This window comes from Chroicocephalus ridibundus, chromosome 2 (assembly GCF_963924245.1).
Source record: "Chroicocephalus ridibundus chromosome 2, bChrRid1.1, whole genome shotgun sequence".
Classification (NCBI taxonomy): domain Eukaryota; kingdom Metazoa; phylum Chordata; class Aves; order Charadriiformes; family Laridae; genus Chroicocephalus; species Chroicocephalus ridibundus.
The window spans coordinates 160,613,632-160,634,936 of record NC_086285.1 but is presented as its reverse complement, the minus strand read 5'-3'; the positions used below and the strand labels follow the sequence as shown (position 1 = coordinate 160,634,936).

The following is a 21,305-nucleotide window of genomic DNA, read 5'->3' as shown; positions in this document are numbered from 1 at the left end:
CAGTAGGAGATTTTAAAACAAGTCTCTTAGGTTGAGATAGGTATGACCTTAGGGTTGAGTTGAAACTTTTTGAGTGCCCTTCCAATCTTATCTTCTGCAAGCCTTTAAATAAAGAAGATATTCCATATTTTCTTCTTGGAAGGGCAACATTTTACTGCAGAGTTCTCAATTACTAGTGGTTTTCCTTGTCATTTCAGCCTGATAGTGCTGGCTTTTAGCACTTATGGCTTTCATTTACACTACGGTTTGTTGCAAAATTTCTAATACATCATGGAATTTCATTTTGGTTTTGCAGACAACTGTCACATGTGGAAATAGTGGTAAAGAAAAGAATTTCACTTCCTAGTCTTCATCACATGACTTGTAATGAGGTTACTGAGGTTTATTCCCCTCTCACAGGGTCTGGATCGTTATCTGCAGGCCTCCAGCATCACAGTCCACTTCCTGTGCCTGACTTCCTCTTTTAATTTATTCCAAAAGAGAAAGAAACATGAAATAAGAGCAGGAAACTTGTGGTGGAGACAAAGCAATAGGAACTTTATTCAGGTGGGTCAAAAAGACTTCTTTCAAAGGGGTAATTTTGTCATCAATTCTGAAGTAAATTGATCTATGCATTATTGGCTACCAGCAAAGAGAAGCTGGGATTAACCTTTCGCTGCCTTCTGCAAGATGGAATCCACACAGTTAAAGAAAGATAGCAACTGACCTGCAGTTCGCTTAGATAACCCTCAGAATTATCCCTCCCATGTTACATTGTTCTGTTAATTTCTTAGCGTATGTCTGAGCACGTTGGAACATTTAATTTAATTTGGCTGTGTTAAACAGGGAAGTCCTATTGTTCCCATCGTAGAGAAGGACAAACGAACTAGAAGAGGTTGATATGCTGTCTGAAGAACAGACAGTGCCAGAGGGTTCACAAGAAGACGTAAAATCCCTCTGGTTAGACCTTCATGTTTTTGAGGACTTCTACATCCAAAGTACAGCATGGACGCAATTCTTTTTCATTTCACCAGTTTATGCCCTGAAACCTTAGCCTACACATCAGGCCAGTGCTATTCATAGCCAGTCCATATTCAGAATCATCTTTACAAGAAAATATACTTCTTAAAGGCAACGGAGAGAGAAGGTTGCCACAAAAAAAACACGAACATTGTCGTGGAAAAGACTGACTTAGCCCTGCTGCACAGTGAAGAACCTCATAACCAAATTACGAGCTTGCTTTCTTGTTTGTGAGGTACAACTGAGATTGCAATATAAGTAGGATTTCAGAGACAGTAAAACATACTGCTGCATGTTAATACATGCCAAATCATTACTGATCTCTTACATCTTCCTATATACCCCTGTAATGTTAATCAACAAATATGATAATGCCATTAATCAGCATAAACAGCACTGGCTGGAGATGGGCAATGTCTTTGCATATTTGCATGGAGTGTAATTCACAAATTGTAGAAATCAAAAAGCATCTGTCCTGGCTGCATATGATTACCGTCATCACTATCATAATAGTTATACCATCAGTTCATTAATAGTGACCTCTTCCTACCTTAATTGCCTTAGCTCTGATGATCAACCCATCTTGCTGAGCACTTCCAATGAGGAGATCTACTTTCCGAAGTTGAGGGCGCTGCAGGGCTTTAGCTAAAGGTTCCCGAAGGTAAATTCCATCCATCACTGGACCCCAGTACTGGAAGGGACCACTTATAGCGAGGAGCTAGATTAGCAAAAAAGCAATGATAATACAGTTAAATTATCTTACCCATGTCGTTTCCATTTTACCTATGTTTCAGAAAACTGAGCTGATAGCCTTCAAGTGAACAAGTGACCAGTTAGGGTAAGTGCAAACCCACCATTGGCAGGAAGCAATGCTTTTGCTGACAGTGTCAGTAACTGAAACAAGCCGAATAAGGCAAGAGAATTGATAGACTTAGAGTCACAACAATATTGTTTTAAAATAGAGATGCTCTATGCAGGTCCTGATTGGAAAGTGTATTGCCAGTGAGAGTTTTAATCTGTGGGTAAAGGATCCATATCTAGGATCAGTTATACTGCAGATTTCACAAGTCTCCCACTTAAGAGAGAGAGCACTGATATCCCTCCCCACTTCTTTGTCTGAAAAAAATGCAGTTACTGAAGCTGCAAACACTTGATTCTCCTCTAGACTAACACCCATATGCAGATGAGAGGGGACTGAAAGAAGGTACAATTTATATTTGGATTAGTTATGAAAGGCATTGTCAAAGTAGGGTAAAAGGAATTTAGTCTAAAGGACAATCAAGCTGTGAGTATTCATGGGTCAGAAGTGGATGTCATGGACATCAGCATCACTCCACCAAAGCTAGTCAAGTTCCTCTTTCACAAGGATTCAGCCCAATTTATTTTTTAAGCTTCCTCACATCTTTATGTCAATAGAAGCTTCTTTTTGGTTTCTTGCCAATGGTATATATTTTGCAATGGTGTACCTTAGTCTGTGCATCATTGAGGACACGAGCAGGCAACTGGCGGAGGCAGGCTACAATTTCCTCAGTGGTGGATGAAGGGCATTCCACATCTCCAGCCAGGACTGCTGCTTGGGTCTGTGCTCTCCTCTTACTAATAACAGATGCTGGAGAAAAAGCTGAACCTCCCTGGAAAAGAAAGACAATACCAGTCAACACATGCTGTCAAAATACCTGGTCCCGGTAAAAAAGCTGAGAAGGAAAATCTGCTCAGTTGCAGAATGTCAAACACTGGTATTTAAATCACAAGAAGCAAGTTCTAACGATGAAAGCAAAGGGGAGAAGGATAGGTTTGGCATTTTCCAGCTCTGCCATGGTTATTTTGGAAGACCTCTGAAAAGTGTCTATGTTATGTCTATAACGAAGTCACAAATCTTTATGAAAACTTTGCTGGAAGGAGACACATTCAGACAGGAGTAAATACGAAGAAGGTGCTGTGAGGCACATCAGGGAAAGGACAGCCCATCTTACAAGAGAAGACTAAGTAAAGTTTTACTTCCTTAACTGTGATAAACAAGGACTGAGAGCAAATATGATCTTTATAAATGAATCCATGAAAAAGAGCTATTTATAACTTACGACAATGTTGGTACAAGACCAAATGGGCATTAACTATTCATATTAACTGTAAATAAATTTAACCTAGAAACTTTAAGACAGCTAACCCAAGGAGCAGTGAAGGTTTAGAAGAGCTACAAGCAGAGGTAGTAGGAAAAAAAGGCTAACCCGAGGTGCAGAAGATCAACCAGAGCCAGAACACATCAATATCAGAGAACAGGCTACAGTCCAATCTCTATCCCAGATTTTTTGTTTCTTTCCTACAGCTGTGCCAGCATAGAAAAAGTCCTCGCCAAGAAAGGATGGTACAACATGGCTTCAAACTAGAAGAGGGTAGATTTAGATTAGATATCAGGAAAAAATTCTTCACTATGAGGGTGGTGAGGCACTGGAACAGGTTGCATAGGGAAGTCGTGGAGGCTCCATCCCTGGAAATGTTCAAGGCCAGGCTGGATGGGGCTTTGAGCTGGTCTAGGAGAAGGTGTCCCTGCTCATGACAGCAGGGTTGGAACTAGATGATTTTTAAGGTCCCTTCCAACACAAACCATTCTATGATTCTGTGATAACATTGTTGAGTAACCATGAAAACTACTTATTGAAAATGCAGATAAATTAGTATAAATCTGATAAGACCTGACCTAGAACACAAAGGCTGGAATAGCTCTGACATGGTTCAAATGACTAATTTCCAAACATTTAAATCAGTTTACTATAACTGCTATGATTATCTTCCATCTTCTAAAAAAAAACCCAAACCCTAGATGCATGATATGAAAGACCCCGATCTATTCAACTGATTAACTTACTTCTTACTGAATTTGCTCAAAGCATAACTGTAAGTCTGAAAAAGTATAAAACCAGAAGCAAGTTAAAAAGAAACAGAAAGCAAACAGCAAATCCTTAATTTGAAATTGTCTCAAACCTTTGAGCCTGAAGAACTCTGTGCAGCCCTGGCCAGCACCCAGAACATTTTTTATATTTCAAACAAGCAGACCCATTGATACTAATAGGATACCATTGCTCACAACTAGAGAAATATGTTTCCAAAAATAATTGAAAGACATTATTGTTTGGATGTAGAGACAGTCTTTTTAGTTCACTGTATGTAGAATTCCCAATGCTACTAGCATCCTTAAAGTTTTCTCTTCCTTTTTAAGGGATCTGGAAAACAAGCACTGTTATCAGTCTAGTGACTGAGATGCAGATGGTTGCAGACAAGCTAAGGAAAATGCTAAGATTGTCAGTCGTGGGGCAATAGAAGAGCCATCTCTGGTTTTAATAGAGCAGAAAGTCTAAAGAAGAAGAAATAAACACTGCTTGGTCTTATTCCTCACTTCCACCCTCAATTTAGATGAGAACTTGAGTGAGCAATGGGCTTTATCCTCACATGGGATTTGCTGTGGACTATTTCGTGTTTGTAAGGCACAATATTTGCCAGCTGCTGACTAGGTGCACTGACTCAGTTGGTCATGAGAGAGAAAGAAAATTATTCTTGATGAGAGCATCTCTGTGTGTCGGTGTGTCCCCAGGACGCAGAATGAGAACATTGCTTTTTTGCAAGGCCTTCAGAAGAGCTTGTTCCCCACCTCTAGAATGGGTGAGACTAGAAAAGGGGTAACACAGCATGCCAGCTTCCCTCAGAAGAGTAGCTTCCTTGCTTTTCATTTGGAGCAAGGAATTACGTGTCTCCTTGGTATAGCAAAGAAGTTAGATCTAGTTTTGTATAATATTTATCCATGAATCTGGAAAACTTATTCTTCAATATCAGATCTGAAAGTGCTCAGCATGTTTTATCAAGTATCCAGTACCTCTAAATAGCATTAATTTAAAAAAAAAGAAAACAAAAAAGCCCCAAAAAACAACCAAACAAAAAGCAACAACCAAAACAACAAGGGCTTCAGTTTCCCAAATTCTGAAAGTTTCACAGATTTTGAAAGTGGCAGTTTCTGTGTAAATTTTGAAGTTCCCTTATTAAAAAGCTAAGTTTGATAGGGAAAGATCTACTGAGATCAGGCGACATACAGAATCCAAAAATTCGCTGGGACCAAGCAAAACATCCTCATGTGTTCTTGATTTTGGACACATCTCCTCACGAGGATTTTAAAAGCTGTGCAAAGTTCCCCTGTCTCTGAGATATCTGCAAACTGAACGACTACTCTTGGGTCAAGCACTGAGTCAAAAAACAACTGCAAAAGGTTCTGGATAGAAGCATCCCACAAGTCCTCCCTGCAAAGGGAGAGCTAAAACCTTGGACAGGCAAATCTTCATGTCATGCCACTGGATGTGTATGGGTTAGCATTAGATATGGTCCAAGCTCAATGAGAAAAAGAAAAACCCAAAACTTCTGCAAATACATTTGTAAGGCGAGGAGAGCTCTTGTTTGAAGCCTTACTCTTGCTGCACATATATTCTCTTTTTTGCATGACTAGTTAGAACAGGTTTACGTGCCCTTGGTTTTTTTTTCTTCTATTTTCCATGGTAATGTCCACTTCCTTAGTTTGTTTGGGTTTTTTTGTTTGTTTTTTTTTTTTTAATAACATCCGCGTTCAGGAAGCATGTCTTGCATTTTGGGCTTTGAAAGAGATGTGGTATCCACTGTTATTCATACTGTTATTCATGTTTAATTTTCATTGGGACTGGAAGTGGGTGATAGAGGAACTTGGGACCTCATTCAAGCAGTATTTGGAAGCAATGCCATTATGTTCCCTCCTCTGGTGCATCTGAAATAAGTTCCAGGCTCTGGAAACAAGGCTTCTCTTACCACAGAAGTTAGGCAAGCAAAACTGTACCAGTTCTCTGTTTTTCAAATTCACATCACAATTCAGGCTCATTGTTTCCTCATCCTCACTAAAAAAAACCTCATGAACAAATAAGTGAGAGCAGAAGCTGGAGACGGCCCAGAATTAAATTTCTTCCTTTTTGAGCCTATAGTTTTCACATTAAAAAGAAATTTTCCCTAAACACTGTAGCCACATTAGAGGCAGGCTCAGGACACAGAGGATAACATAGCTGCACTCAGCATTTCTGTTGGCCCCTTTCCCTGTGAAACTATAATTTATTTGTGTGATTAGTCCCAGAAACCAGTAATGAAGGAGTTGTTTGCTTTAAAAAATAGGACTGTTTAGGCAGAAGCAGAAATAGCAGAGAAACTGTTCGTTTCCATTACATGACACCCATATTACCATTACATGACAGAATCATGAATCAGGAAACCAAAAAATCATGAGATCAGCTCAAAAATAACAAACACTGTGCTCTTTTTGTTAGTCCTCTATTTTTTAATTCTCCAGGAATTCTCCTCTACCTATAAACACAAGAGCTAGAAAATTCACTTTTAAACCTAACGGCTGAGATCTTCAGATAATCCTGCAGGGTAGTTTTTTGAAAGCAAACCTATAAACAACATGAGATATACAATAAAATTGTGAACTTTCGCCATCTTGCCGTCACAGGGTATTTCCTATCTCAGCATCATTTAGAGGGGCTTGACAGGGAACTGAAGCCACAGGCAGTTCTTGTTTCAGCTGTCCTCACAGATTGACCTACTGTCATCGGAGGAAGTTCCAATGATATTTCGGACAACGACCTGGATGAAAGCATTCAGTACTGAACTGCTGAGAAGAAGCAGTTGCAGCTGTGTTGCACAATCCACAACAGTGATATTACACTGTCCTCCTAAATTCATAGGAAGAGTGGGAACATTACGATGCTGGGCAGTAGTACCTACTGTAACACGTTATGGCATTGAAAATGTACAGCAAAGCTTTCAGTGCTATTTAGTTCAGGGACCGGCAGCTTTGCAAGCATTTCTTTATTTCTATTTTCAAAATTAGAGGTTAAGCTAGAATGTAGAAATTCAGATATTAGGAAATGTTGCAGCTCGCAATGGTGAGAAGCTGACGAATGCAGATCAGTATTGCAAGAAGATGAATTCTTGCTTTGATGTTAGGCTGTGATCAGCTGAGTTGAGGCTGGTGCCCCTTGCAAACTTCTCTCTTGGGACACCATAGCTCACAAATCTCCACTGGTGCTGCCCTCTCCATCCCAATTCTCCCTCCGCTTGTTGGACTCATCTAACTAATGTCTAGCCAGACATTAGCTTTCTGCTTCAGATATCTCACAGTTCAGGAGCTTTTACTTGAATAGCACCCCTTGCTACTATTCTGATGAGGCAATAAAAAAGAATATATGGACTATTAGTGTAAGCTGTACCTCTGTCTCCCAACATACCTGGAAAAGACAATCGCCGTATAAGCTGCAGTGCTGAATGTCTTTTAATTCGTCATTTACTCTGGAAACTTACTTCTGCAAAGTTTTTCAAAACTGATTCACAACAGATCTAACGATTAGAAACTTCACTGCAACTAGTTTTTATCACCCACACACTGTAAAGCCAAAATCTTCTTCCTCTCCTCACACCATGACCTCTTGTTTTTTCCAACCTGACTTGAAACTGAAAACCCTGCTCGAGCCACGTTCATCTCTTCGACACGTCCACTCCCTTCAAATTAATGCAGTTCTTCTGACGGCTGCAGGGCTGCAGACTCCTTATGGAGCAGCCTTTCTGTCTGCCCAGAGGCACGCTATAGACAGCAATGTTGCCACAAACAACAATAACAGTAACACCACCCAAAAAGCGAGATCAAAAAATATCTAATGAAAACAGAGAAGCCAACGAAATGTCCTGATAATTCTACTTTCCCAAAAGAGCCAGCTGTACAGCAATATTTCATTTGTTAAAGATAGGCACTCTCCAGGCTCAGTTGCACACAGTTCCCAGCCAGAAGTATCTGTCGGACCATCTGGTTTGACCTCCGTGATAGCCAAGGCTCTTCCATTTCCCGACTGCTGCGCTCAAGGGCTTCCTATCACTTAAAACATGGCTCGTGTTTGACTAAAGCCTGACGTTGCATGAAGCATTTAAGCTGGGCTCCGAGACACCGACGAAGGCATACCGCAATCTTCTTTGCAGTTCATGCCTGAAGATACTCACTCCACTGACAGGAAAACTCCACCTTATTTCTGTTTGAGGATGTCTTCGGTTTCAGTTAACACCAGATTAAAGAAATTGTTTATATCTTGTTTTTTCTCTCTGCACAAATGAGCAAGCTGCAACTAAGTGACTACTAACTCTTCTTTCCTACAGACTTTTCTCTAAAAGACTGGATTTAAAGTATTTTCAGAAGTTGTTGTCAATTTGGGGGTTGTTTTTGTTTTTGGTTTTTTTTTTACTTGCAAGGTTGTATTTCAGTATCCTTCATTTCTTTTCCTTAGACATCTAAATCTGAGCAGTGGCAAGCGCTTACAACACACCAAGGCTGCAGGGCTCTATGTGGGGACACTAATGTTATTTTTTTCCAGGCTTTCAGACAAAGTCTGTCCTCAAGAACCGGGAGGAGTAGAAATCTTTGGGACCAGCTTGGGGAGTATCTGTCACTGCTAATGAGCTCTGTGCCAGATGTAGCAAACGTTAGCACATGAAGTGTGACAGGGAATTGGCCAGTCCATCAATGGAAAGAGAGAACGAGATATAAAAATTTTTCCCTCCATAACCATCTACTAGATCTGTGATATCCAGATAAAAACAGGGGAGAGGAAAGGGTCCTCTGTCTTCTATCAGAAATAACTTTTTGAAGATTTCTTTTTCATACATGAGCCTTGGCAAATCCGTCTTTGCTCTAATCAGAGGCAGTCCTGCAAGTGCAGCGTTCCTCTCTCAAGCGACTCACTGAGTGCCTGTGTCGGGTTAGTGACTTAAATAACAGGATATGAACACTTTTAAGATGACCTATAAAGCCCCACTTAATTCATATCAAAACTTTCTTCCATTTAGATGTAAACATTGCCTTATCTTATCATTTAAAACAAGTTATTAGCTGAACAGGAAAACTCACTGTCATAATTGCACGAGGGTAAATTGCCACCAGAAACTGGCAGAAACAATGTGGAAATGGAGAATTTTCTTTACCTCCCTCCACCGCAAACTCATCTGTTCTCTACAAGCATAGTACAAACCGTGGCTGAGATTTATTGTGCTTCCAATGGATCATGTTCTACCAAGCAAGCCCAACCTCTTCTTTAGTGTGTCCAATCTTTCTTGCTCAGTCTGAGACCTGCCCCATTTTGGGATGTGATGTGACTTCTCGCAAAGGCACAAAGACCGTCAGAGCCAGCCTGAGGCAGACATTGGTGCGAAGGATCAGGAAAAGGCAGAGCTCTGCCCCTGCCTATTCCCATGAGTCACACAAACGTCCCCCAGCCTGGGATCTTTTAGCAACTCCAGAAACATCGTACATCCATTCACTGAATGCTGTTAGGAAATGTGCATGCCACATCCCTGTCATTTGAAGAAAGCAATAAGGTCCTAAAGGATCAAAATGTAACTGGCAGGGATAATCACGGGGCAGCACGGTAAAAACAGCTCCCCAGAGTTCCCGTAATGCTGTCCTGGCTGTGTGTTGTAGCCTGATTTGCTTATCAAGCTCCCTAATGCTTTCCTGCCCCTTCAAGGTGAGGACTGTTAGCACAGCCCATCAAAGAGAAAGGATGTTCTCCTGTAATTACATAGCTCCAAATTTTGGCACAGCTTTGGGAATTTGATCACTGTCTCGTGGTTCCAATAACACTTACACAGCAGCTCCCACGCTCGTCGACTTTTAGTTTTCATCATCAAACTGATTGGCGTTACAATGAGCATCTACTCAGAGCTGCTCTGGTGTGAAGTAGGAACTCGGGTTTCCTGGTGGAATGTTTTCAGTTTGGTTTGTTTGGTTTGGGTTTTTTTTTGTTTGTTTGTATGTTTGTTTTTTGTGTATGTGTTTTTTTGTTTTTAATTTTACTATACAAAATTAGATATATGAGCTTTTCAGATCACGTCTTGATTATAAAAGCAAAGGGCAAACCTTAATAAATCCCTTTGACTTCTGTTTTCACATCTTGCAGTACTATATCTTCCTGAGTGACTTCAGTTGGGTTATTTAGCAGGCTAGTATCTTGGTTTCCCCATCTCAGACACAGAGATGAGAGAGGTCCTGAGGCTCCTGCTTCTGTACTTTTTTACAGCTGATGTGAAAATGCACTTAAGAAAGGCTTTCTCTCCACAATCTTTCATTGCTGAGATCGAGCTTCAATTATTTGCAGACAGAGGTGTTTTGGAGTGCAGAGTAAAGAAAAAAGCAAACCTTGCATTCCCATCCAGCTCAGTAAGAATGGAAAACAAATTTTTTGTGCCTCTTCCTGTCTGTCTGAAAAAACTAGCAAAACTACATAAAACAAAACAGTTAGGGACTGAACATTACTGGATAAATAAATTTGGAAGAAAAAAAAAAAACAGAGAAAAAGAAACCCTTTCTGTGTAAGTAATGTAAAACAGGTTATTTTGCTCTTTTTTTTTATATCTGCTCAAACCAGCCCTGATGCAACATGTTGAAAATCTCCCTGTTTTCCTCAGCCCATAGATAAAAAGTGTCTTGAGTAGTGACTTGCAACAGGAACTTCATCTGTTGCAAACACTTTGAGCCTTCCTTATTTCTCAGAGAGGAAGTATGTGGCCTGTTTGGCAAATGCTGCTGTACATGACAGCGTGAACTTCACAACACACTCATTCGACCGGCTGCTCCTCGACTTGATCAGCTAAACCTTGCTGGCAGCACGAGAGCAGTATTATAACTACGGCTTTTTTGAGAAATACTGCGATCTGGAATACGATGCCTAGCATTTAAAGGTAATCCTTGCTCTGATACATTTTTGATTATCTGCCTATGGGACCAAATGTTTTGATTTTATTTGTATTCATTAACAATGACAGTATTCAGACCGTGGATTTCAAGTGCCACCAAAGGTAGAAATAGAAAAGCCTGCCTTGATCCTTTTCATAAGGAGTGGTACTAAAGAGAGAAGGGACAAGGAGTATTTCTACGGAAAGCTCACAGTAAGACAGATGCATAGGACCTTATGCTGAAGGAAACTGCAGCTCACTATAACGCAAAATATCAGAAATGTCACAGACAGAGTAGTAGGCTTTCTATTCAAAGTGTTAGAAGTTTGCATAATGTGGTATTTCTGTGTTGTTTCATAGGTGCATGTTTATTTGAATTACCTTGATGGCAGCATTACATCGTTCTTTCTAAGCGCAGAGGTACAAGTGTCTAAAAGCTGAAAGGATGCTCATTTTGATTAAAGACAAATTAAGGGAAATTCACACAAAAATACACAGTTTCTGAAATCTAAGCTGCTCTTTTTTTTCCCCCATGTGAAAAATAAAAGGATGCTGGTGCTTTCGTTTTCAAACTAAACGGGATTCAGACATTACCTGTGAACCTTACTGAGAATTAAATTCTGAGACCTTGGTGGTATAGATGTCAATATTAGGTAACAAAAATAAAATAGAGTGGAGCATCTCAGGAATGATGAATGTCCTGATTTTACTAGTCTGCAGTGTTCCTTGCAGAGGGGCTTTACTCAGGTGCTTATTTTGCCTTTTTATTTCTCTTATTATTTTCATTTCTTTATATTTACTATTTCTCAATCATTTTAAATATAACTTTGAAAAAGTTCTTACAAAGCAATGAACTTTCCTATATGCCATGCTATTTAACTGCTCCACAAGCATGTTTTCTCAGAGAACAAATTCTGCGAGAGGAAATTATTGCTACATGTGCTGCACGCAAGAACGGAAGGTGTAAATTGTACCACAGGCTTTTGGGAGGCACGATGTAGGTCAATGAGATTCCAGTCTTGACAGGTGAAGGGTTTGTATCTGCCGAGAGTTCTGCCACTGATAAACAGGACACAAAGCAGGACTGGGGCTGTAGGTGTTTCCTCACCTTCCTTTTAGCAGCAAAAATAAAGCAGTACAGATCACTAAAACCCACTAGCTGTGTGTTCACAGACAGCTGTGGCTATCAGCTTTCCTTAGACACCTTGTGCACAAGAGGAAAGTGGAGGAAGGACCAAAGCTTGAAAGACTGCAAATGTGACCTGAACAGTTAATAATCTAATTTCCATACCAGCCTGAGGAGGTGGCCTGTGAGCGAGGAAAGCTGCCTGTACACCCGCAGGTAGTTTGGTTTGCAGCCCAGCAGCACGGCGGTTCCTCCGAGCTGAACAGCAGCTGCACTCCTCCATGCAGGGCGTTGGGTTGATAGGACAAGGTGAGGTTAGAGTCTATCACCTCTCCTTAATTCTTCCCAAACCACCCCCTGTGAATTATTTTCTTTGGATCTGGCATAGTTATCTGCTTCTACGGCAGAGAGATGCCACCTCTACTCATATCCCAAACTCTGTCGCCAAGTTTAAGCGAGATGCACTGCCTGGAGAAGATTCATGATTTCAAAAGCATATCATATAAAAACATTAATGTTCCGCTATTGACTTGAATGACAAAAAATCAGCTCGGCCACAACATGCTCTACAGTTTCCTGTAAGTCAATTTTTGCAGAGCATCTCAAAATTTCAGAAAAAACACCATAGAGTTTAACATATAGCGACACAATGGATTTGTATTGCGCTGCCAATACTTGATGCCAGCACAAGCTACTTAAGCCATTAAATTCTATCATGCGCTTGAGTCATGCGCGCTGCTGTTTTAGAAATACTAATTCATACACTTACTCTAAAAACAGCGATACGCCATTGGCAGTAAGTAAGTAGAAACAATATTCTGCCCCTTCTGTTTCAAATAAAATTTCCCGTTTCTTCCATTTCCATCTCATTTTCAAATATCTGAGAGCTGAGCCATACCTGAGGGCATTCACTCCACCACCTTTGACGGGACTGTAGGCACATTTACTTTGCCCAGGTGCATAATGACAAGTGGCCTTAGTGGTAAAACCTAGTATGATATCTGTCATTTTCCTTTTAATCACTTTGGATGAGTGAATCATCAGCTCTCAGCTTTCCATTTGCTTATTTTTATTGAACGCTTCTGCCCTGAGTCTAGAGAACATCTTGAACTCTCTTTCCCTTTCAAGATTTTATGCTGCCACTAATGGTTAATTAGTGACAGTAAACCAACATGGAAAATGTAATGAGACACAGTAAACTGTCACGCTAGTGACATCAAAGTCCAAAACGCCATGGCTCTTCACTGTTACCGTAAGTACTTTGTAACATTTGTATTTTCCGTAAATCGGATTCTTCCACCTCTAAAGTAGCAGCACTGAGCTGCACACTCTGTCCTGTTGACTTCAGAGGTCCTTTGAGAAGATCAAGGTCATGCTCATATAAAGTGACAATTTGTATGGCAGAAGTGAGCCAGGACAGTTTTGGATGTGCTCTGCAAAAACATGAACTAGGCACATGCCAATTGTTTGGTACTTAATACCGCTGGACTAGACAGCAAGAGGTTTAATTACAAAATACATATAAGCAAAACTTCAAAAACATGATAGGTATTTTTAAAGCAACGTTTAGAGTTTAGATCCCTAAATACCATCTAAAAAAAAAATGAAGATGCTTTGCTTGAACTTGCCATGCTTTTAGAAAGTTTGTAAGTGTGAGGTAAAGTTTTCAGAAGTCTTTCCATGATGCACAAATGCTACGTATCACTTTCCAAAGTGACTCAGGCACACCTGAAAATCATATCCACTGTATCTTAAGAGTAGGAAAAAAGCCCTTGAAAGCACTCTCACAACTCTGATCGCTAGTAGGATGACTTGCTCTCCTGGCCCTCAAATACCAAGACCCAGAATAAAGGGGCACATAGAGGTAGGACTTTATTATTTTTATTTTTCCATATTTTTGTGACACAAAATTACAGTATTATTCTCATCTAAATAACAGTTGCGGTGTTAGAATTATAAATAAAAATATAGGAAATTTGTGCTGCCACGCTTGGCGCCTATCTGGAATTGCAAAAAAAGTTTTGGTAACTGCAGCTTGTTTACTAAACACTTAGCCAGATTTGAACTGCCCATTTCAAATACTCCAAAAATGCAGCTACTACAGCACAGAGCTCAGCAGAGGTTATCTGTCCAGGTATTCATCCCACTTCCCTGTCTGACTTTTTCAGCCTTGTTGAGCTCTCTATTCCCATGCCCAGGAAATTCTGCTGGCTAATTTGAAGATGAGCCAGGACCATCTATAGTATCTGTAGCCAAAGCGCTGGCTGCACTATTCCTATGCATGTACCTCTTATTCCTTATGGGATACGACTGAGAAAAACATTGAAAAAATTAAAATTGGGTCTCGCGAAAAAATATACGTAATTACTTCAAGAAATTATGATCTTGCAAGTAGACAGTGCCTGCCAAAATGAATTCTGATTTCAGTTTTAGGAACTTAGGTGCATTTTAATGGAGAATAATTTTGTGTTTGTTGTCAAGAGAGACCCTTTTATTCAAATGTGGGTATCCAAATATCCAAAAATTAAATTTAAAGCTACTTTATTATTCAGCTTCTAGACTTCGTATGTCAGCCAGTGAAACTTTTTTTGGTCTTGTGAAAGCAGATTTCAGACAGTTGTCAGAAAGACACTGGCACAGCTGCATCCTACAGATGCGCCACAAGCTGGTTCCTGAGCGCAGGCAGTGAAAGGGTGATGTGCCATTTGGCCGGTGACATAGAGATTTCTCGCAAAGAGCTTTTGGGAACAAGCACTTAGAAGCTTGAAAATGAGATGAGGTGGAGTCAAACTGTGCATTACCATCTGTTTTAGCACTGATCCACTTGCATTTGGTAAGAGTCGAATTCTGTTTCTTTTTAACGGCATTTTTTTTCTGTAGGGTATCTCCCTAAACTCGCTGTAAGGTATAAAAAAAATTATGGTATTAAGCAGCATACTTGATTCTGCCAATCTTATTCCAAAAGACAATTAATAATAAAGTCTGTCTGATTTCAGCAGTACTGCTTCTCAAGTTAAACACTTCTCCAGCTAACACCGTCAGGCTCTGGTCTGTTGTAAGTGAAGAGCAATACACCAAAGGCAGTCCTCATCTTTGAAATGTTTAAGCTAGAAAAGACTGAAAGATGCAAATTGCACCAGAGTTTAGTAAATACCCACCCGATGCTGCTAGAGCTCCTGCTATGCTTTTCACCAGGCAACTGATGGAAAAATATTTTTAAAAAAATAATTAGCTGTCAGCAAGTGAGTTTGAGTTATTTTGCTTTAACGTACAATTTTGAACAGATATAACTTACTCTCCTCTCTCTCCTCTGCCTCTGAAAATATACTATAGCACGAGACCCCTTCCACATCCGAAGGGTTTTTCTCTCTGTCTTCTGTTGGGGAGAATTATGAAGGGTGCAGTAAAGCAATGAGAAAGAACGCTCCTTTTCACAACATTTAGTTCCACAGTTGCCTCATACTGTTTCTTGTACACCCACCAAGACTTAAGACAAGCATCTGAAGAATTTGCACCACTGGCTTTCTGCAGGAGGAGTGTTCTGGGATCAAAAACTTTGAGGCAAGGTGTTACTTAAAAAAAAAAAAAAAAAAAAAAAAAAAAAGAAAGAAAAAAGAAAGAAAAAAGAGGAAAAACAATATTACCCACATTCGCTGAGAACACAAGTGCATCAGAAAGAACCCAGTGAACAACATTCTTGGTGTTTAGCAATAAGGCGACATAATAGACACAGTGCTGAAAACCAGATCCATCAGTCTAATTTCTTTGGAGCTTCAGAACTCCAAACGCTGAAAAGAACATTTTGTATATGAAATGACCGTAGGGGCATGGCTTTGCTGTGACTTCCTATTGTGCTGAGGTGCTGGTAATGGAAACTTTTACTGCACTGCGTTCTTCTGAGCAACTTCCCTAGCTGTGGTTTTCTGCTATTCCCCTGATAAAAGCACCAAAGTGGTGAGAGTTTAGCAAGTATGTAAAACTCTCACATGAGTTTGACACAAGAGTTCTCAAAAGCAAAACTGTATAAAGTCGGAGACACACCAACTAGGTCATTTCTCATCTGTTAGCACAGCAGGTGTTATACTGATGTTTAATTTCAATGTCTCCTTTGATTTAGTTTTGAAGAGCTTTGACGGAATTACAGAGCACAATGGGAAATACTGTGAAAACGCTGAGAGCCTCCGAAGAAACAAATGTGCCGAGCCAAATGGGTAAGCACTCATTTCATTTCTTTTAAGAGAAAAAGATGTTCAAAATATACGGTACATTCATCCATGTGTCTTCCTTCATCTGCCTGACGTAGTAGAAGCAGGCAAGAGCCTGACTGCTGTGGGAGAAGGAGGGCACCCTCAGACAGTGCTTATTTTTACGTACGTTCTAGCTCATTTTCCAAGAAGTACTTTAATTAAAGATCCCAAATATTAAAACTACTATTTGCTACTGCTCCTTGAAAGACATTCCTTCCAATTCAGAAGCCACTGAAGCACTACTTCAGAAACCAGAAATACTGTGTTTTGACATACTTGCATGTGATATTTTATACAAATTTGTTCTGGAAATTTGGTTTTGCTTCATTTAAGGTTAAAAACCTTAATGATGTTATGCTTGCACTGAACCTGAAGTCCGCTGTTGGTTGCATTAAAAGTAGCACGCAGCCAACTTGTCAGCAGGTTTATCAACAAAGATTACACAGAAATACACCTCACAGGCCAAGCTGCCAAAGGGGATCTAACACATCTGCCCTACGCGTCCACGTGTGAAAAAATCAGGTTGCAAAGCTCCCCCCCACCATAGGCTGGTAGAGGGTCATGCATCTGAGGGGGGAAGCAAAAGGGATTCAGCGACCTGCTACTCCCAGCCTGCGAGCGAGTAGATGGAGAGTCAGCGCAGCCTCGGCTCTCACGCCCCGATAGGACAGACAGCTGGTGGAAGAGCTGCAATAAATCACTCCCCAAAGGTGAGGAAGAGAAAACAGGTTTGGTTTTTTGTTTTGGTTTGTTTTTTTTCAGAGGAGGAAAGCATTAATCAAAATTTTTGGCTTTCCATGAAAGATGGTTCAGTTGTACTTCTCATTGTTACAAAGATAGGGAATGAGCCTGGTTTCGTTAGTGCTGGAAGGAAACCTAGCCCTGCTTTTAGCTTGGCCAAGAAATAGCTGATAAGGGTCCTAGGTCCTAATAAGGCAGAGACCAAGTTCTGTTAAGGCTACTCAGAGGCCCATAACATTAACTGACAATTTATTTTTCTGTGCCAAAGTGTGCCTCTTGTTGGCCTTCCCAGCAACCGCTGTCACAAATACCATAACCACAAAGCAGAGACATGCACGCACTCAGACCAGGACCTCGCTGTGGCTGTGACCAAGTTTGTATTGTTCCTGCACATGCTAAAAGTCAGGATTTAGCAGGGCCAAAGCCAACTGCATCCCTTCCAGTGACATAAATAGAACACACCCCTAAAACATATTGATAGCACAGCAATTAAAGGTGGAAATTACCCATTTAGGAATCCAGGGCTCCATCTGCTTGCAGTCTCCTACACGTCTAGCACATCTAGAAAGGTGCTTTTTTGGATCCTGCCTGACCTTCAGCTGTCACCTGGGGAGGGGACAAGTCTCCCATAGCTTCATGGGAGCTGCTAAGGCCGCAGGATGTGTCAGACACTCACACTGGCGAAATTGCGCTGAGTAGCCATGTGTAAACATCCAAAGGCAGCTTTAAAATCCTGCATAGCTCTCTGGAGCTAACTCTTATTCTGAATCAGACCAGCATTATTCATAATGGCTTGAATATAAGTAATTAAAATCAGGAATACAAGCATCAGTAGTCATCCAAATCCAATGAAAACAGACTTTCGAAAAGGAACTCAGTACCAAAAGCATATATTGAGGTTAATGTAATGAGTTTGTATCTTTTTGTTTTCCGGAGCAGATCAAGCTCCAAATCACATCACCAAGCACAGACTATTTCCCCCAGGCCAGGAACAGCCACCTTTGACTTAAGTGAGGTGGAGGATCCAATCCACAGACTTACAACAGTCCCAGTAGTTATTAGGAAAAGCAAGTTTTACACTGGCTCATTTCAGGGAATAAAAGGAAGGACTGAAACAGAAGGGAAATAAAGAAAGGAAAGAATAACCAAGAAATGGGAAGAAAAGAGATGACTGGAGTCTGCAGACTTGATCTGCAGCGTGAATGTGTTCATCAGACCCCTATGAGCACTTTATGCTGCCTGAGAGCTGCATTGAAAGCAAAACCTTGTGCTTTCCTCACCTCCAGCGCATCGGTCTTGGCCCTGAAAAAGGGAAGAGTGCATAAGCTGCATTTCCCCAGGAGGCATTTGAACTCCAAATATGACTGCACTCCATCTGAAAGCACACTGTATGGGCATCCCTGACACAACGTAGGTACTGATAACAGGGTAACTACTGCAGCAAGGGGTCATCGGGGGATGTGAGCCCTCCTCTTTCCTCCCTTGGGACCCTGAATCAAGGGTTAATCCTTACTGAGCTGCACCTGCATAACTCTCAGTTCCCAAGCTGGCTGGTTTAGATCTAATTTGGGTACGCCAGGGCGATGCTGCAGCCACACCTTACGGCTGCTGCACAGACAACCTCCCAGACACACACCAGTGCCCTCCTTTACCCTCTCTGGTAGACGCCATGCCATAAATCACAGTATGTCTGCTGGAGAGTAAAGCTGGGAGGATGCAGGGAGCTGAGCTCAGAGCAGCTCATTCCGTCTCCAGACAGGGACTACACGGCTGCACAGCACAGCGTTTTTTGGGGGCAATGAGCTGGATCCGGATGCTCTGCCTACGCTCTCCCTCCTCTCTAACCATGCTTCTTAGTCCATGCACAAGGAATAATTTGAAGCATGTGATATTCAGTCTCACACTTCACAAGACATCCAGGGATGTAGACACTTAAAACCAACGTATATTTCATATTCATCTTCTACTCTTAAAAAAAACCCAACTGAATTAACGCCTGATTCAGTGGAAATGACTGTGCTTCGATCTTTCCACTCTAACTTTTGAGTTGTTCCATTTCAGATGTAACCTACACTCCCACTGCGGAGGAGAGGTTGTGTTAGAAAGACTCAGTCAAATCTTCTTTTTTCTTTTACAACTTAAAAGTACAGGGAGCTCATCAGATCAAATCTATTAGATCATTGTAAATTTTAGGTGTGGAGAAAGAGGGTAATTTTTTTAGTCCCTGTTTCGAGGCTTATGTATTTGAAAGGAGCCAGTACGGGTTTTGTGAAACGTTGTAGAGTGTAGTGGGGTATTTCACATGACCAAAAAAACCCAGTGAGGTTTGATTTAAATACCAATTAAAAAGAGGTCTTGTTTGTGGAGTGTGAGGTTTTAAAGGTTTTGGTAGTACAAACCCCCTTTACTTTCACTCTAATATAAGTACATGCAGTTTAAGAGGTAACGTTTGCATGGATGGGGCAGCCAACACTATGATTAATTCCTTCCTTTTCAGAACTACAAATTAATGTGCAAAATTGAAACAAAAACGGATATAAAGATGAAAGTGTAAGCAAAGTAATGCAGATCTTGCCAGAGAAAAAGTCACGTACTCTGTAGTGCATAACGAAATGCAAACTGCTGGTACGCAAGGAAGTAGAGCAGAAAAGCACTTGTTTTCCACCCTTTCAGCATGGAAAAAAAACATTTATAAAAAAACAGCACAAGTTTTAAAAAAGCATTGCTAAAGGCACTGTCATTAAGCTAAAAAAGATGGCATTCCGTGTAGAACTGGTTTCAAACAATCTGCAATGAGAAATTAGGTGCCAGCACTTTATCCTCACTCTGCAGTTCTTACAACATACCTTCCGGCATTTATTTCTTGTAGTCACAGGTAAAGATTTTGCTTCGTTGAAAAAGACTCAGCACCAATGCTTAGGTCTCGTTAGCCTGAGGTACTAAATAGTTTCATAGACAGAGAAGGTGTCGCGATTTTTAGTGCAGAACAGGGAAGCAATCAAAGGCACACTCAGCACAGAATTTCTTCAGTATAGTTGAACCAATTGTATAATAAGTTACAGCAGACTAATCACGGCAGTTGGCTCATTAATACAAAGGTACTGGACTAGTCCTGTTTAATTCAGTGACACTAATCAACTAAGAAAACCATGGTGCACTGTCAAACTAATGAATGTCTATTCCAGACTACATATCCATAAGGATGCTCACTAACTCTATTGTGAGGCTACTTCAATGGGCAAAGGCTAGCAAGACTAAAAATGCTTACAGTCAGTTTGAATATTAAGGTAACTACTTTGCATAACACAGGTCCCTATAACACAAAAACAAACAGCTACTCATAATCAACTGAGAAAACACAGCTTTTTATTTCCTTTAAACCACAGATGGGGAGCATTTTTCTTAACACATATTTTCTTTATCGCCGCTGTAAGGATAACAAATGTAAAATTTCTCCTCTTGAAAATATTTCTTTTCTGCAGACTTCCATGTTTCCTTCAGCCTTTCATCGTTATCACTCTGAGTTATTTGTAAGGCCCCAGGACACAGAGGCTGAAAACACAGTCCCCGTCTCAGCATTCATTCAGGATGCTGTTTCTAGGTTTCCCTAAAACAACTGTCTTCCTTAAAGACAAGTTGACGAGGAATTTATATTAAACGAGAAAATCCAACACGACACAAAAGCGTGTCTGTCTCTCTGGGTAATTTCTTTCCCTCCTCGCCTGAATTCAATCCCATTTTTGTGCCTGTTGAGCAGCACAGAGTGGGCAAGTATGGAGATCAGACCATCTCTGCAGAGGTACTGCTGGATGGTATTACTAAGGAATGGGGTGCAGATCCTGCTGGAGGCAGAGGGAAATCTTTGTCTCCCCGTGTGCCGGTGGAGGGTACTGAAATGTGCAGAGGGAAGGGACCCACCTCAAGGACAAACATGGGCAGCGTATTACATGATCTCTCTTGCCGGGACTTCTGCAAAAGAGCTCACAACTCCCAGCACAACACATTTCTGAATCTCTCACTTGCCAGCATTTACTGGACACCATAGATTCCTGATGGATCATAGAATCATAGAATGTGTTGGGTTGGAAGGGACCTTTAAAGGTCATCTAGTCCAACCCCCCTGCAGTAAGCAGGGACATCTTCAACTAGATCAGGTTGCTCAGAGCCTCATCAAGCCTGGCCTTGAATGTCTCCAGGGATGAGGCCTCCACCACCTCTCTGGGCAACCTGTTCCAGTGTCTCACCACCCTCATTGTAAAGAACTTCTTCCTAATGTCTAATCTAAACCTACCCTGCTCTAGTTTAAATCCATTGCCCCTTGTCCTATCGCTACATGCCCTTGCAAACAGCCCCTCCACAGCTTTCTTATAGGCCCCTTCAGGTACTGGAAGGCTGCTATAAGGTCTCCCCAGAGC

General features: G+C 40.9%; 2 protein-coding genes across 3 annotated transcripts in view; one reads left to right on the top strand and one right to left on the bottom strand.

Moving 5' to 3' along the window:
* TG (thyroglobulin) overlaps positions 1–21,305 on the bottom strand; it is a 160,122-nt gene that overhangs the window by 29,269 nt on the left and 109,548 nt on the right. Inside the window, exons 42-43 of the mRNA XM_063327567.1 lie at positions 2,466–2,630; positions 1,550–1,717 (exon numbers count right to left, since the gene is read on the bottom strand). Of these exons, the coding sequence (XP_063183637.1) occupies positions 1,550–1,717; positions 2,466–2,630 (333 nt within the window). The remainder of the gene's footprint in view (positions 1–1,549; positions 1,718–2,465; positions 2,631–21,305) is intronic.
* Positions 1–21,305, top strand: part of SLA (Src like adaptor) — a 90,405-nt gene that overhangs the window by 57,432 nt on the left and 11,668 nt on the right. The window contains exons 1-2 of one of the 2 annotated variants that reach the window (XM_063327568.1): positions 10,602–10,782; positions 16,020–16,113. In XM_063327568.1, coding sequence (XP_063183638.1) covers positions 16,053–16,113 — 61 coding nt within the window. In that variant the 5' untranslated portion in view covers positions 10,602–10,782; positions 16,020–16,052. Of the gene's footprint in view, positions 1–10,601; positions 10,783–16,019; positions 16,114–21,305 lie in introns of those variants that run through there. The other variant, XM_063327569.1, reaches the window with a different exon arrangement.